The sequence below is a fragment of the Brassica napus genome, chromosome C9 (assembly GCF_020379485.1).
Source record: "Brassica napus cultivar Da-Ae chromosome C9, Da-Ae, whole genome shotgun sequence".
In the NCBI taxonomy this organism is placed as follows: Eukaryota; Viridiplantae; Streptophyta; class Magnoliopsida; order Brassicales; family Brassicaceae; genus Brassica; species Brassica napus.
This window is the reverse complement of record NC_063452.1, coordinates 31,270,803-31,284,889: the sequence shown is the minus strand read 5'-3', so window position 1 is coordinate 31,284,889 and position 14,087 is coordinate 31,270,803. Positions and strand designations below refer to the sequence as shown.

The window sequence follows — 14,087 nt, the reverse complement described above, 5'->3', positions numbered from 1 at the left end:
TGCACAGAGCGCGGATCATCACCTAGTTTAGCATATATTTCATCACATTAATTGACGTGAAGACGTGTGTATAGTTTATATAATTTCACCATTAATTATACCCCTTCATCTATTTTCTTTGTGTCCAAATACCCTACATGGAGTTTAAGTTTAATTTCTTTAAGTATCTTTTGTTAAATATAGAATTTAAGTCTAAGTATCTTTTGTAAAACATGAAGTTTTAAGTAAGTTTAAGATGTTATATATGACATTTAGAATCTTTACATCTTTTAAATTGAAAATTAGACTTTTTTACATTAAGTGGACATCTGGACTCCATGGACAGTCCAACTGGACACGGTCCTATTTGGTTATGGTCCTATTTGGAAATTGTATTATTTGGGCTTCGGCCAAAAATGCCCAAAAAAAATAAGTTCATCTGGACACACCCAAATCCATCCGGACAGCCCATTTGACACCCCTATACATAAGGATACTACTATATATACCTTATGCACAGAGAGAGTAATGCATAACAAAATATCGTCGACCAGCCAGTAATAACTAGCCAGTAATAACTATAATATCTATATATATATAAATATGTTTGCCTCTCTCCTGTTGCGCCACCTCAGCGCCAGGTCAGAAAGTCGACTTTTGTGCTATCGACACGTGTCTCTTTATTAATACTCACAGTTTCATTAAAGTTGTATCAATATATATGGGCTTCGTGATGTTTTCCTTTGGGCATGAGCTTTTGTTTTTCAACATATGTCGATCTCAGCTTTTGTTCGTCTTGGTCACTCCGCTGTCTACGAAACCTTCCCCAACCCTAAGTCCTCAATTTGTTTGTCTTTAACCTAGCATGCATCGCCCCACCACCGCTGCACCGCCGTCCCACCACCGCTGCATCGCGCTTGACATCACACCACCACTTATCCTTCCTGTTTCATCATTATCTTGGTAGATCTGTAAATAAAACAAAAAATCAAATACAAATATTACAACAAGAGGAAGAGAAAGAGAGACTAGATAAGAGGAAGGGAAGCGAGATGACCTGTGGTAGTGAGGTGGTAAATCCAACGCAGAGCTTGACCAGAGACGAGTCTGTCGCACCTCCTCCTCCGTAGCTCATGCGCTTCACCTCCTCCGCCGTGGGTCCTCTTCACCGTCTCCGTCGTGGGTCCTCTTCACTCTGACTCGCGTCAAGCTTCGTCGACGAGGCCTTCATCATGGTCGAGACAGGGAGACTTGAATCTAACATGAGTTGGGCTCTATCAATTTGCTCTTGTGTTTCTACTGAATTAAGCGAGAGAGAGTTGAATTGTGAGACATAAATGACTTAGATGAGAAAGATTGACTTAAGCCATAATATTAAAAATATCAATGGCCAGAAACAACAATCTTAATTTTGATAGATTGACCAATGAAAAAGAAGGTAGAGGATTCACAAAATAATGATCTATATAGCCTTTAGATTAAAAACAATCAATTATTTAATAGTTGTTTTAGATATTATATTTAGGAGGGAAATGAGAAAATGAAGGCAATTAGTGGAGCCAAAAATACTTATGAGAGAATGAATGGAGTCAAAATAATTAATGAAAAAAAAAGATTTTACAATAACCAAATTTATACATTTTTAATAGTATTTCTAACCAATTATAATTACTAACCAATTTTTTTATATTTTTAACAACTTCTTACCTATATACTCTTTATCATAAACCACAATCTCTAAAATCTAAACCATATACCATAATTCATAACTAAAGTAGTAACCCAATATTTTCATTTTAACATCACAAATTTATACACTTTTCTTAATCTTATGTAAATTTTTAACAAATTATAATTTACTAGAAAAAAACTGACATATAAGAAATTTCAGTTATGACAAACAATGCCGGTCTACTATATTAGGATGCCCTAAGCTAATTTTTTAAAAAGAAAATTCATACAGTATTAGATATTTTTGATGTTTTGGTTTAACGAATGGAGATATGTAAAAAATGCAAGAAAACAAATAAACAAAGAAAAAAAAAGCTAAACCAAAGTGACTACAATATATTCAGACCGGATATATTTGAAACCAGAAACCAATTTATATAATATCTACGACATGTCTTTTTATATTTTATCTAAAACCATACATATATTTTTTAATATAAATCATATTAAATTGTATAAACTAATTTATTTTCATTAATGATTGATGAATATAATTTTATTCTTCTTTCTCTGATTTCTCTGAAACAGAGTCAAGTGAAAAAGATAAGACAAGTGCATCAGCATATACTTACTGATCCCGACATGTTTTTTTTTTTAACTAATGATCCTATCATGTTCATAATCAACAAGCAACAAAGAAGGCACGCCATGCATAGGTTGAAGAGGATAGATTCTTAAGCCAAGGTGTCGTCTCCTATGGTAATGCTTAGGCATAATTGTTGCTTTTTATTTACTTCATCTGCTGCTAACTATTTTCAACGGACTATAAACACAATTGTATTTTGGAATTCATTATCATCTTTGGCCACACGTCCGTGAACTATTCTGTTTGCATTTTATTTTTGCATGTCAACATTACGAACTAAAATCGTTAACCATAGTAGCTACTGAGATGTCATCTATAATATGTGTTGCCTCGGTTACGTTTACGACTATCTCAAGTTTTGTCCGACCAAAGGTTGAGACCATAGAGGAACATGTTTAAATTAAACATAAAAATAATTAAAATCATCTAAATTTCATACATGCAACTTTTACATAGCTAAAAAACACTTTCTATTTTTTTGCCCAAAAAAACACTTTCTCAATTTTCTTTTAAAATAGCTTAAGATGATCTAAAATTACATCTAAATGGTACGAAGTATTAAATAAATATATAATGCTAAATAAAGTTATAAAAACATTAAAAATGTTTAGTAAGGAAATGTATCCTTTTGAAATTTCCCAAGTAAATTATAAATAATTATACATAATCTATAGTGGAGCAAAAATTGAAATATGTAAGGAAGTTGGAGACATTCATGCACATCATTTAAGCAAATAAAATCACCACCAACACACAGACCATAGTAGTCTAAACACTTTTCGTTTTTCATGGTTTTTTGCCTTGCTTTATTTCAGTTTTCTGTTAGAAGAAATAAACTACATTCACATAAAATGAAAATGTGTTCTTACTATAAAAAAAACCACAATAGAAAAAGTTAAATGGTACAATATCTTAAAATATATTTAATTACAATTACAAATCAAAAAAGTTAAATGGAGAAACATGAACAAATGCCAATCATAGATTTAGAATTATAAAAACATACAACCAAAAAATCATGTAAACCTCATCCAACATATATAATATGTTATACGCCACAACCTTTTAACATCGACATAACCACTAAAATCAAACATAATAAATCTTAACATACATAATCCCTCAACGCTCAAACATTCTTACAAACCATACATGTTTTAGACACTTTTCTTACAAATACTAACATAAAACACATGCAATAAAAATATATAATAATATACTTATATATATCATACGTAAAATATATTCCGCCCGTAGGGCGGGCCGGCCCTAGTTCATAATACAATAATACAATAATGTATATCTATTTTTTATGTCAATCTCATCATGCGCAAAATCCCGCACTACAATAAATAAAATTTTATTCACAAAGCCAAGAGTGGAAAAAAATACAAAGTCAAAGGCTAATAGACTGGATCAACAATTACATCAGCACGACAAATAGGACACGTGGAGCGATAAGAGAGCCATATGTCCACACAGTCAACATGAAAAACATGTCCGCAAGGTAGTATTAGACGCAGCATCTCGTCCTCTTTGTATTCGTTCAGACAAACCGCACATACTAGCTCGCCATGTCCTGGCCCAATCCCATTAGCTTCTGTGTAAATGAACGAGGGAATTGACTGGACGCCCTTTGCGTCAAGCCCTCGCGGTGGCCGAATTGGACTCAATACAGCCTCCTCGGTGTCCCCTGCCGCCAAAGCAACGTCTCGATTTCTGCATCGCCGGAAACAATAATTGATGCAGTAAAACGCTATGAACGCTAAACTGGCCAACGTAAACACAATGGTTCCTTCGTTTTTTCTGAAGTAGGACATGATGCTAACTGTATTTTTAACATCTTCTCGATTTTTAAATGGCAATAGATAAAGAGATAATAAGAGACTTGATCTAAGAGGGAATGGTCATATTCATATATACATAGTGAGAGAGAAGTGGCGTTCACGTTTTCTTCGTAATCTCTAGCTAATTTCCATGCGCCACTGTACTTTGCGTTTGATACGCATCCCCTGTTTGGCTTTGAATAAAGACAATGACTCTTCCACTATCCCAGTTGCTAATTATGTAAATTAACTAGGTTGAGTATTGTTTAACTGGTCGTTGATAAAAATAAAATAAAAAGTTTATTCGACCAAGTTAATTCAAATTTAATGTAGTTTGAATAAAATCAGTCAAATATGTTTTTCCTTGTTATTGACATCAAAAGAATATCAAGTTATTCAGACTTTAGTTTCGTTAACCATGCTGAAATAGAACAACCACAGAAACGAAGAGTCTACGGAAAAACCTTGCAGTTCTACCAAGAAAATCATCGGTTCTAGATTGGTTAAATATTTTTTTTTTGGTAAACATGTACTTCAACTTTAAACTAAAAAAATTGATATCTGTTATCTATCCAAATGTTTTACCAATGATACCGTATGTTTATAAGAAATTTTATACCGTATGTTTTAGTAATGAGGCCAAATAATTTCACTACAAGAAAACACATTTATAATGACGACGGTTTTTGTAGTTATTTCGTCGTAAAATAGGGTTTACGACGAATTAACTACGAAAGTCATTTCCTCGTTAAACGTTTGTCATAACGTATATTTCCTCGCTAATTCATCGTAAATTTACAAGGAAAGCTTTCGTCGTAAAGTGGGGTCAAAAATTTCCTCGTAAAAGCCACGTAAACTATTTCCTCGTAAAAGCCACGTAAACCCTTTCCTCGTAAAAACCACGTAAACTTTTCCCTCGTAAAGTACACGTAATTCATTTCCTCGTAAAGTACACGTAAAAGATTTCCATGTAAAGTACACGAAAAAGATTTCCTCGTAAAGTACACATAAGGATTTCCTCGTAAAGTACACGTAAACAGTTTCCTCGTAAAGTAGACGCTCAATTTCGTCGTTATTTACACGTAAATTTACGACGAATTTGCGTGCCTTTCATGGTAAATTCCTCGGTAACAATTTTCAGTTTCTTCGTTAATTAGACGTAAATTAGTTACGAATTTGCTTCGATTCTTTATTTATTACAAAAACAAAAATATAATCAAATATATTTTATAATTTATTTCAAAATTCTTTAAAAAGTAAATAATATAAATCAATACGAAAATATTTTATAAATATTTAAGTTTCAAATTTATAATACAAAATAAAAAGAAGAAAAAAAAATCTAAGGGTTGTTGTTGTGGAGCTCGTCGAAGATCTCCTGACTCCTCCTCCGCACTTCTTCTTCATCCTCCTGTGTGTGGGATGGCTCTAGAATGGGATTTCGTGTCCGCATCTCCGTCAATATGGTCTCCAAATGAGGATTTCCAGCCGCTATAACGTCTAGAAAGCCCTCGACTGAAGTCATACGAGCTGTGAACGCAGACAGCGTCGAGTTCATCTCGAAACGCAGCTGAGTGACTTCATCAGCCCGTCTCTGACCATAAGACGATGTCGCTCTTGGGACATCATTGACGAAACCAATCCCCAATGTACATCCCTTTTTCTTAGGGAAAACCTTTAAAAAAAAGATTAATATTAGTGATAAAAAATTAGATTAAATGAATAATAATAATAAAAGATTTAAAATTTTTTACCTCCTCGTAAATCTGATTCACTTCAAGTTTGGATAATGTGACCGGTATTCCATCTGGAGACTGCTGGGTCAGCTGGGTTTGGCGGTCTTCAATCCGAGCAACCACCTCGTTGTAGATTTGCTCGGACCTAGGATCTACAAATTGCCCAACCTTGTTCTTGTGGGTCCTCTCGTAAAGATCCTTACGACATGAGAGTTCTCCCGTCTCTTTGGCCTAAAAAACATTTAAGAAGTAAGAATATATTAAAAATAATAATTAAGTAATTACAATATTTACCATATCCATACGGACACCGGCGTGAGGTTTTTGACCCGTAGTGTGAAGCATCGGCCCGTTGCCCTGCTCATATTTCATCTGACGGGAGGCGGAGCAACTGTTAGAGACTTTAATGGACGATGGCAGGGTCCAATAACGGATGAGGCCATCCCACACAGCCGTGGTGAGCTCAGTGGGCTTTACATGCTCATAACCCTTCATGATCTAATCATCCTTCAAGTTGGATACCGTGTCCAACAATCGAGCTTTCGCCTTCCCGATAAACGCTTTCTTTACCCTCTCGTTCAACCCCTATGGACCAATGATATTTTTGCTGTAGAAAGAAAAATTAGATTAATAATTAGTTTAAAAATAATAAAAAGTCGTAATAATAAAAAATAAAAGTCTATATAATTTATTAATAGTAACTTACGGCGAACATTTTGAACCACGTCTTTCTGACGTGGTCCAGCGTCAATTTCCAGTTCGGATGAGCGTCGCGGAAGTAGCCTTTGATCACCTCGGTTACGTTCCGAGCGACAGAACCGTCAACCCCAAACCTGAAAAAAACAAAAAAAAAGTATTTAAATTATTTATTTTTGTTATAAAATAATTGCACAATAAAAATATAATGTACCACAAAGTTCCGTCCGGTCGGTCGGGGTCTAAGATTGGTAAACCTTCTCTGCTTGGCTGAGCGAGAAGGTCCTCGACGGTGTACATAGCATAAGGAGCACTCTGCGGCACCAGCAAATCGGGATGAATCTCGGCCGCCATCGGAGGAGGTGCCTCCTCTGGAACATGATCATGATGCGCGGGTGGCACATCAAACCGAGGAACCGGTGGCGGAACATACGGAGGAACCGGTGGTGCACCAAAAGGAGGTGACTGAGAGACTCTCTGAGAAGACTGAGAGTCGGGGACAGTCTCCGGAAACGAAGAACCGAGAGCTAAAGAAGATGATGCGCCTGTACGACTACAAGGCTCACTAAATATCTCTCTGTAATTCGGTGTAAGCTTGTTCTTTCAAACCATCTGAAAAAAAAAATTTAATTGTCATTATTAACCATACAAAACATATAAAGATTATTTATTAACATTTAAAAATCATCATCCTATATTATCAACAAATTCCATAAACCTATTTACAAATTCCATAAACCTATCTACAAATTCCCTACACTAATCAACACTAATTACCCTAAACTAACCACCTACGCTAAATTAGAGAGGAAGTAGAGAGGAGTACCTTGCTACGAGGAGGAGAGGAAATGAAAACGAAATGAGAAGTGATTTTGTTCGGGTATATATATAGACTTATATTTCTTAGTAAAATCCTCGTAAATTTACGAGGATTTAGCAAGACCCGCTTTTTTCTTTTTATATTTCGTCGTAAAGCCCACGTAAACTTACGAGGAATTAGCAAGGTCCGTGTTTTTCTTTACGAGGTCTTTTCGAGGAAATACCAAGGCCTGTGTTTTCTTTTACGACGATTTTACAAGGAAGATATGTAAATCCATATAACCCAAAACCCCAAACCCCAAGGCCCATGTTATTAAATTTCGACGTAAAATCCCCGTTAATTAACGAGGACATAACAAGGCCTGTATTTTTGTTACGAGGAAATAACAAGGCCCGCGTTTTCTTTTTACGAGTATTTTACGACAAAGTGTTTTTCAATTTAAAAAAACCTGAAGGAAGACACCGGCACCAGAACAGTCGTTATCAATTCCAAATAGCATTTGAAACTGATCAGAACTGTTCTTGTGTTCTTGTGACCGTGCACTCCCTTCAAGTTTTTTTAAACTATTGATTAGTTTTTTTGTGTAAGTTTAGAATGAGAGGGGTGTGCTTATTTATAGAAGTAGTTGTCGTTGTAAAATCCTTGTCAACAAGGCCCGTGTTTTTGTTACAAGGAAATAACAAGGCCCGCATTTTATTTTAAAGAGTATTTTACGACGAAGTTGTTTTCAATTTCGTCATAAAGTCCTCGTTAGTTTACAAGAAAATAACAAGGTCCGTGTTTTTGTTACGAGGAAATAACAAGGCCTGTGTTTTTGTTAGAGGAAATAACAAGGCCCATGTTTTATTTTTACGAGTATTTTACGACGAAGTTGTTTTCAATTTCGTCGTAAAGTCCTCGTTAGTTTACGAGGAAATAACAAGGCCCGTGTTTTTTTTACGAGTGTTTTACGAGGAAGATATTCAAATACCTATAACCCGAAATCCCAAACCCCAAACCCCAAGTTCCTTAAACTTCATCACTCAATCTCTTCTTTCTAAACCCCAAACCCCCAATTGTCTTACACAAAATCAAATTATATATTTTAATTTTCATGATTAAACAAAATAAACACATGCATTAAGTCTGAAAGTAAATCATATTAAAGAAAATTACATCATCATTCGGATACATCATTGACATTCTCGTCATCACTAGAAACATCATCATTTTCATTAAACTTGTCTTCAACAGCTTCGTCCGTTGTATCGTCGGGAAGATCTTCGTACTCACGATTATGCGGATCAATAAGAAGGATGTCATCAGCTTGTTGTTCAGGTTCCTCGAGTTTATTGATGTGTTCTTCTTGCAATGGTTGTTCTTCTCCACCGATTATTCGTCCACAAGGTGTAACTTTGATAACGGCAAACCAATTGATTTCTGAAACCATGTTTCTTAGTAGTTGCAGTGCTGCAAAGTTTGATGTATGTGTTAGCTGTAGTAGTCGCTGCTTGTGGTGGGTTATTTTTACCGTCGTTGTTGACAAAGTTTGTTTGATCTTCTTCAACGTCTGTTAACATACTTTTTGATCAAGGGTTTGGTGAACTTTCAAGTAATATTTGATTCCTCGCACATTAAAAATTTGGAATATGTAAATTTTAGAGGGAACAAAAATCTCTGGTTTGAGCACACAAAAACATCAAGTTATCAGAAAAATGCACAAATAATTAAAGAGATGTTTTATTGAGCATACTAGAGATCGGTTTTGCGGTTTCATTAGGAAGCAAAATAACAGAGAAAGGCGGAATAATCATTTAACAGTTCGCTAAGTAGCTGCTCAAAAATCAGAATGCAGAAAATTTCTAAATTTCTAAGGTGTAAAAAATGTCGCTTTGGTCTTGACCTTCGACTTGCTTATATAGCTGTGTAGGTCAACCACTACCTGATTATTTCAAAGATTCGTGTTTATCTTGTTTTCTTTTTCTTTCTTATTTCTCTTTTCTTTTCATCTTTCCATTTACATGTTCTTCATCTTTTAGGATTATCCTCTCGATTTTCCCTTTTCTCTTCTTTATCTTCTTGAATTCTATAAATCTTCCTGAAGTAAAGAAACCAACTTTGGTTTAGGTTTCCTTATGCATTCGACCGATTTTACATTCTGGCCAGTTTTACAACTCAGCCCCTTAATCACATCTTTCGGTCCGAGTTGCGCTTGTTTCTCTTCTTGAGCCATTTTGTTAGGAAATGATCAAAAGATATTTTTGTCTTCTCGAGAACTCAGTTTCCATTTACAATTAGCTATTCCCGACTTATTTTTAGACCGTTGCAATTAAAACCAAAGAGATTCAATATGAGACGATGAATTTGTTAAAGTAAATTCTCGGACACGTTAACAAGAAAGGAGTAAGTGAGAAGGGAAGAAAAGAGAGAAAGTAAAAGGGGAGAAGTGAAAGAAAGTGAGAAGGAAGAGAAGGAAGAGAGAGAAAGAGCAATGAGAAGAAGAGAGAGATAGGGAGAGCAAGGAAACAGGAAAGGGAGGAGAGAGAGAGAGAGAGAGAGAGAGAGAGAGAGAGAGAGAGAGAGAGAGAGAGAGAGAGTTTAGGTGTTTGATGATATTTTGTCAGCTTCTGATGGATGTCTTGATGAAGTTTCATTTTTCTGACACCTTAAGAATTTCTTCACAAGTTTCTTGTCCTTGTATTTCAAGAGTTTGTGCTTCTTGAGCCGGTCCATTGATTTCTAAGCTGAAATCTTTGATTGATTCATGTTCTCCCATTTTTAACTTCTCTAATTTTGATGCTATAAAGTTTTATCTTGAGCTCTTTATTTTTAGAGTTCCTTCAAAGTGAGTTTGGAGGATGTCCCATGCCTTTTTGGCTATTTCATACTCCTGAATGAGTTTAAAGTGGCTTTTGGCATCACTTGCATGTATATCAGAAAGCACCCTTAAGTTATACTTTGCAAGTTTCAACTCAGTGTCTAATCAGCCTTCTTCGAGCCTAGTAGTCTCGACTCCTAAGTCATCTTTGACCTTCGGCTCAGTCTATCCTGACGTAATTGACTTACATGCCATAACATCAATTCATCGAATGAATGACCTCATCCTTGATTTTCAGGTCCCGTAGTTTGATGCATCCAGAGCCTATCTTGCACCGGACACGAGTTCATGGTAGTCCTTCACCTTTTCTGCAGGATCACACATGTTATCAATACGAATGGGTGACCGCTCTAATACCAATTGTAAATGAAAAAACTACGTAAACAGCTATAACACAAAGCATACTAGAGACTATCACTACAAATATATGTGTTTTTACTATAATTTTTTAACTTACAAATCTTTCTCTAAACAGAACAATCAACAAGTTCAAGAACACCTTGACTTGTTAAGCTAGCCTCATACATCCTAAGATCGAATACAATATCTTAGAACTTCTCTCCTTATCTCTTTGTGTTTTCACGCACTTTACAAGCTATCAAAACTCACTTATGCCAAGAATACAATTTTGAGTGATCACCTAGTTCTTGCTGCAAAATCCTCCTACTTATACAAGGTAGGAAACCGACTAACCCTAGTTTTCCATAGAGATATTCACAAATATTTCAAATTAGAAATTTTTTTCAGAATTTTAAAGTCTTTGGAAAATCTTCCAAACTAATTTGCCCTTCTCCAAAGTAAAAATATTTTTCTGTTTAGCCTCCAAGTAACACCTTTGGCAGCTCTATCTTGGTTTCTGTTCCAGTTTCCAATTCAACCACTCAGTTATATCTCCATCACTACATTGGTACCAGATAATGATGCACTTTCAACTGATAAAGTTTTTCTTTAGAATTTTGCATCTTCAATCATGATGGAAACTATGTCACTTTTTTTCATTAAACCATGCTTTTATACTTCTTTCAAAATAAAATTGATGACATATAAGTAAATTTTTTAAAAAATTGTATTATCTAAATATACTCAATTTTTAAAACAAAAAAAACATGTCCACCTAAGTTGAATAAAATTGAAAATGGATATGCGGAAGAAAAATGTTTTGAAATGTGAAAACATGATTTTAATTAAAAAAAAATGTTATAGAAATGCCTATAAATATACTTTTTATTTATGTACACACTGCTGTTTAATTTACGAGTTCAATTATTTTTATCTATTTGATTATCTGAAAGAGAAAACCAAGTAATAAGAGAATATTTTTTTGTAGATTCTATATTTTTTTTAACAAAGAGTATAAGTCGAAGTATGTCCTTCAATAAAATTTATTAAAACAACAAATAAATTCTTATACTATTTATTAATTTTATTTTTAAAGAGTTTCTTTCTAGTTTATAAAATAAAAATATAAGTTTTTGTCGCATTTCCAAAATAAAAACGTATTTATAATATATTTCTATATTTCCACACAAAAAAAGTTATTCCTAAACGTTCTGAAACATCAAAACTTTCCGGACCATACCATCAACCAAATTTCCATGCGCTCTAGATGTCCACCCTAACACGATAGCCAACCAAGCCATTATTTATATACTTTCTAAACATACGAAATATAATTGGTAATCTTCAAAAATTCAGTTATGATAGCGGAAATCACAATTACGAAACGAAGATATTAAAGAATATGGGGTGGACGATCTATTTCTCCATGATAACTATCATATAGCATCAGATCCCCACCGAACTATGACCTCATTCTAAATCTCCATGAATTAAATGTTACAAATTTATTTCTCCATGAGTCAATAGTTCAAAACTTAATTACACATAGACCACAGTTTAAATTGGTTTATTTGTTTAAATTGGTTTTCTCTTAACCAAACAGCTTAAAATCAATTACACCAAACCAAAATCCAATTTTTATATATATTTTTTTACCAGCCCTCCATCTGTGATGTATCTTTGTTTTCTGATAAACAACACAAAACCTTCTTCAGTTGTAAAAAAAACGCATAAACTTCCCACCTGAACCACCGTAATTCGTAAACTTTCTTATGTTTCCGTGATGTACTAAAATCTCTTTTGCATTTTTTTTTTCCAAAGAAACATCAAACTTATATTCTTCTTCCAATCAATATTGTCCCCTTCATCAAGGATATCCGCCCATGCCTTTTCTTTGAGAGGCTTAAGTACCCAGAAACCAAATTCAATGTTTAATTCATCAACATGTCGGTTAGATTAAACCCATATCGTCTTTTTTTCTCCAGAAACCATCAAATTCGTCCGCAACATAAGCATATATACCGAAAACTGCGAGTCTCTCCTGCAGTATATTGACGGATTTACGATGGTGATGTCTACGTTTTTGATTAAACGGCAATGGAGGAGGAGAGATTATAGCCTGGATTGAGGAGAGGCTCAGAGACGATGAGTGAAGGGTCAGAGGAGGAGAAACGCTGCGAGCAACAGAGCTTATCGGCTTTAGGAAGACCAGTGACGGTATTGTGTACTAAGAAAGGTTTGAGATGACTCCAATACTGCTTTCGTTCTCACCAATAAATTGATCATGAGAGAAGATCAGTTTTTGGCCATGGCTAGGATTAAAGACGTTGGTGAAAAAGGAAAAGGAAGGCCTCTGAAGAAGATGATAAATTTTTTAAGAAAAATAATTATATATAAAAATTGGATTTTGGTTTGGTTTAATTGATTTTAAGCTTTTTGATTAGGAGTAAACCAATTAAAACCAATAAACCAATTTAAACCATGATCTATGGGTAATTAAGTTACGAACTATTGATTCATGGAGAAATAGCTTTGCATTTTTATTTTGTGGAGATTTAGCATGAGGTTAAAGTTTGGTGGAGATTTGATGCTATATGATAGTTATCGTGGGGAAATAGATGGTCGACGGACGATCTATTTCCCCATGATAACTATCATATAACATCATATCCCCACCGAACTATGACCTCATTCTAAATCTCCATGAATTAAATGTTACAAACTTATTTCTCCATGAATCAATAGTTCAAAACTTAATTACACATAGACCACGGTTTAAATTGGTTTATTTGTTTAAATTGGTTTTCTCTTAACCAAACAAATTAAAATCAATTACACCAAACCAAAATCCAATTTTTATATATGTTTTTTTACCAGCTCTCCATCTGTGATGTATCTTTGTTTTCTGATAAACAAAACAAAACCTTCTTCAGTTGTAAAAAAAAAACGCATAAACTTCCCACCTGAACCACCGTAATTCGTAAACTTTCTTATGTTTCTGTGATGTACTAAAATCTCTTTTGCATTTTTTTTTTCAAAGAAACATCAAACTTATATTCTTCTTCCAATCAATATTGTCCCCTTCATCAAGGATATCCGCCCATGCCTTTTCTTTGAGAGGCTTAAGTACCCAGAAACCAAATTCAACATTTAATTCATCAACATGTCGGTTAGATTAAACCCATATCGTCTTTTTTTCTCCAGAAACCATCAAATTCGTCCGCAACATAAGCATATATACCGAAAACTGCGAGTCTCTCCTGCAGTATATTGACGGATTTACGATGGTGATGTCTACGTTTTTGATTAAACGGCAATGGAGGAGGAGAGATTATAGCCTGGATTGAGGAGAGGCTCAGAGACGATGAGTGAAGGGTCAGAGGAGGAGAAACGCTGCGAGCAACAGAGCTTATCGGCTTTAGGAAGACCAGTGACGGTATTGTGTACTAAGAAAGGTTTGGGATGACTCCAATACTGCTTTCGTTCTCACCAATAAATTGATCATGAGAGAAGATCA

General features: G+C 34.6%; 1 protein-coding gene across 1 annotated transcript; it reads right to left on the bottom strand.

Annotated features, from left to right (window-relative positions):
- Positions 1 to 1,324: 1,324 nt before the first annotated feature.
- Positions 1,325 to 4,158, bottom strand: LOC106375131 (RING-H2 finger protein ATL39-like). The gene has a single exon (XM_013815020.3). It carries the CDS (start codon positions 4,114 to 4,116, stop codon positions 3,700 to 3,702), a length of 417 nt encoding a protein of 138 aa, XP_013670474.2. The 5' UTR covers positions 4,117 to 4,158; the 3' UTR covers positions 1,325 to 3,699.
- Positions 4,159 to 14,087: the final 9,929 nt, after the last annotated feature.

Coding starts and splice junctions, on each gene's coding strand:
- LOC106375131 (XM_013815020.3), bottom strand. CDS start 4,116: ATGTCCTACTTCAGAAAAAACGAAGGAACCATTGTGTTTACGTTGGCC.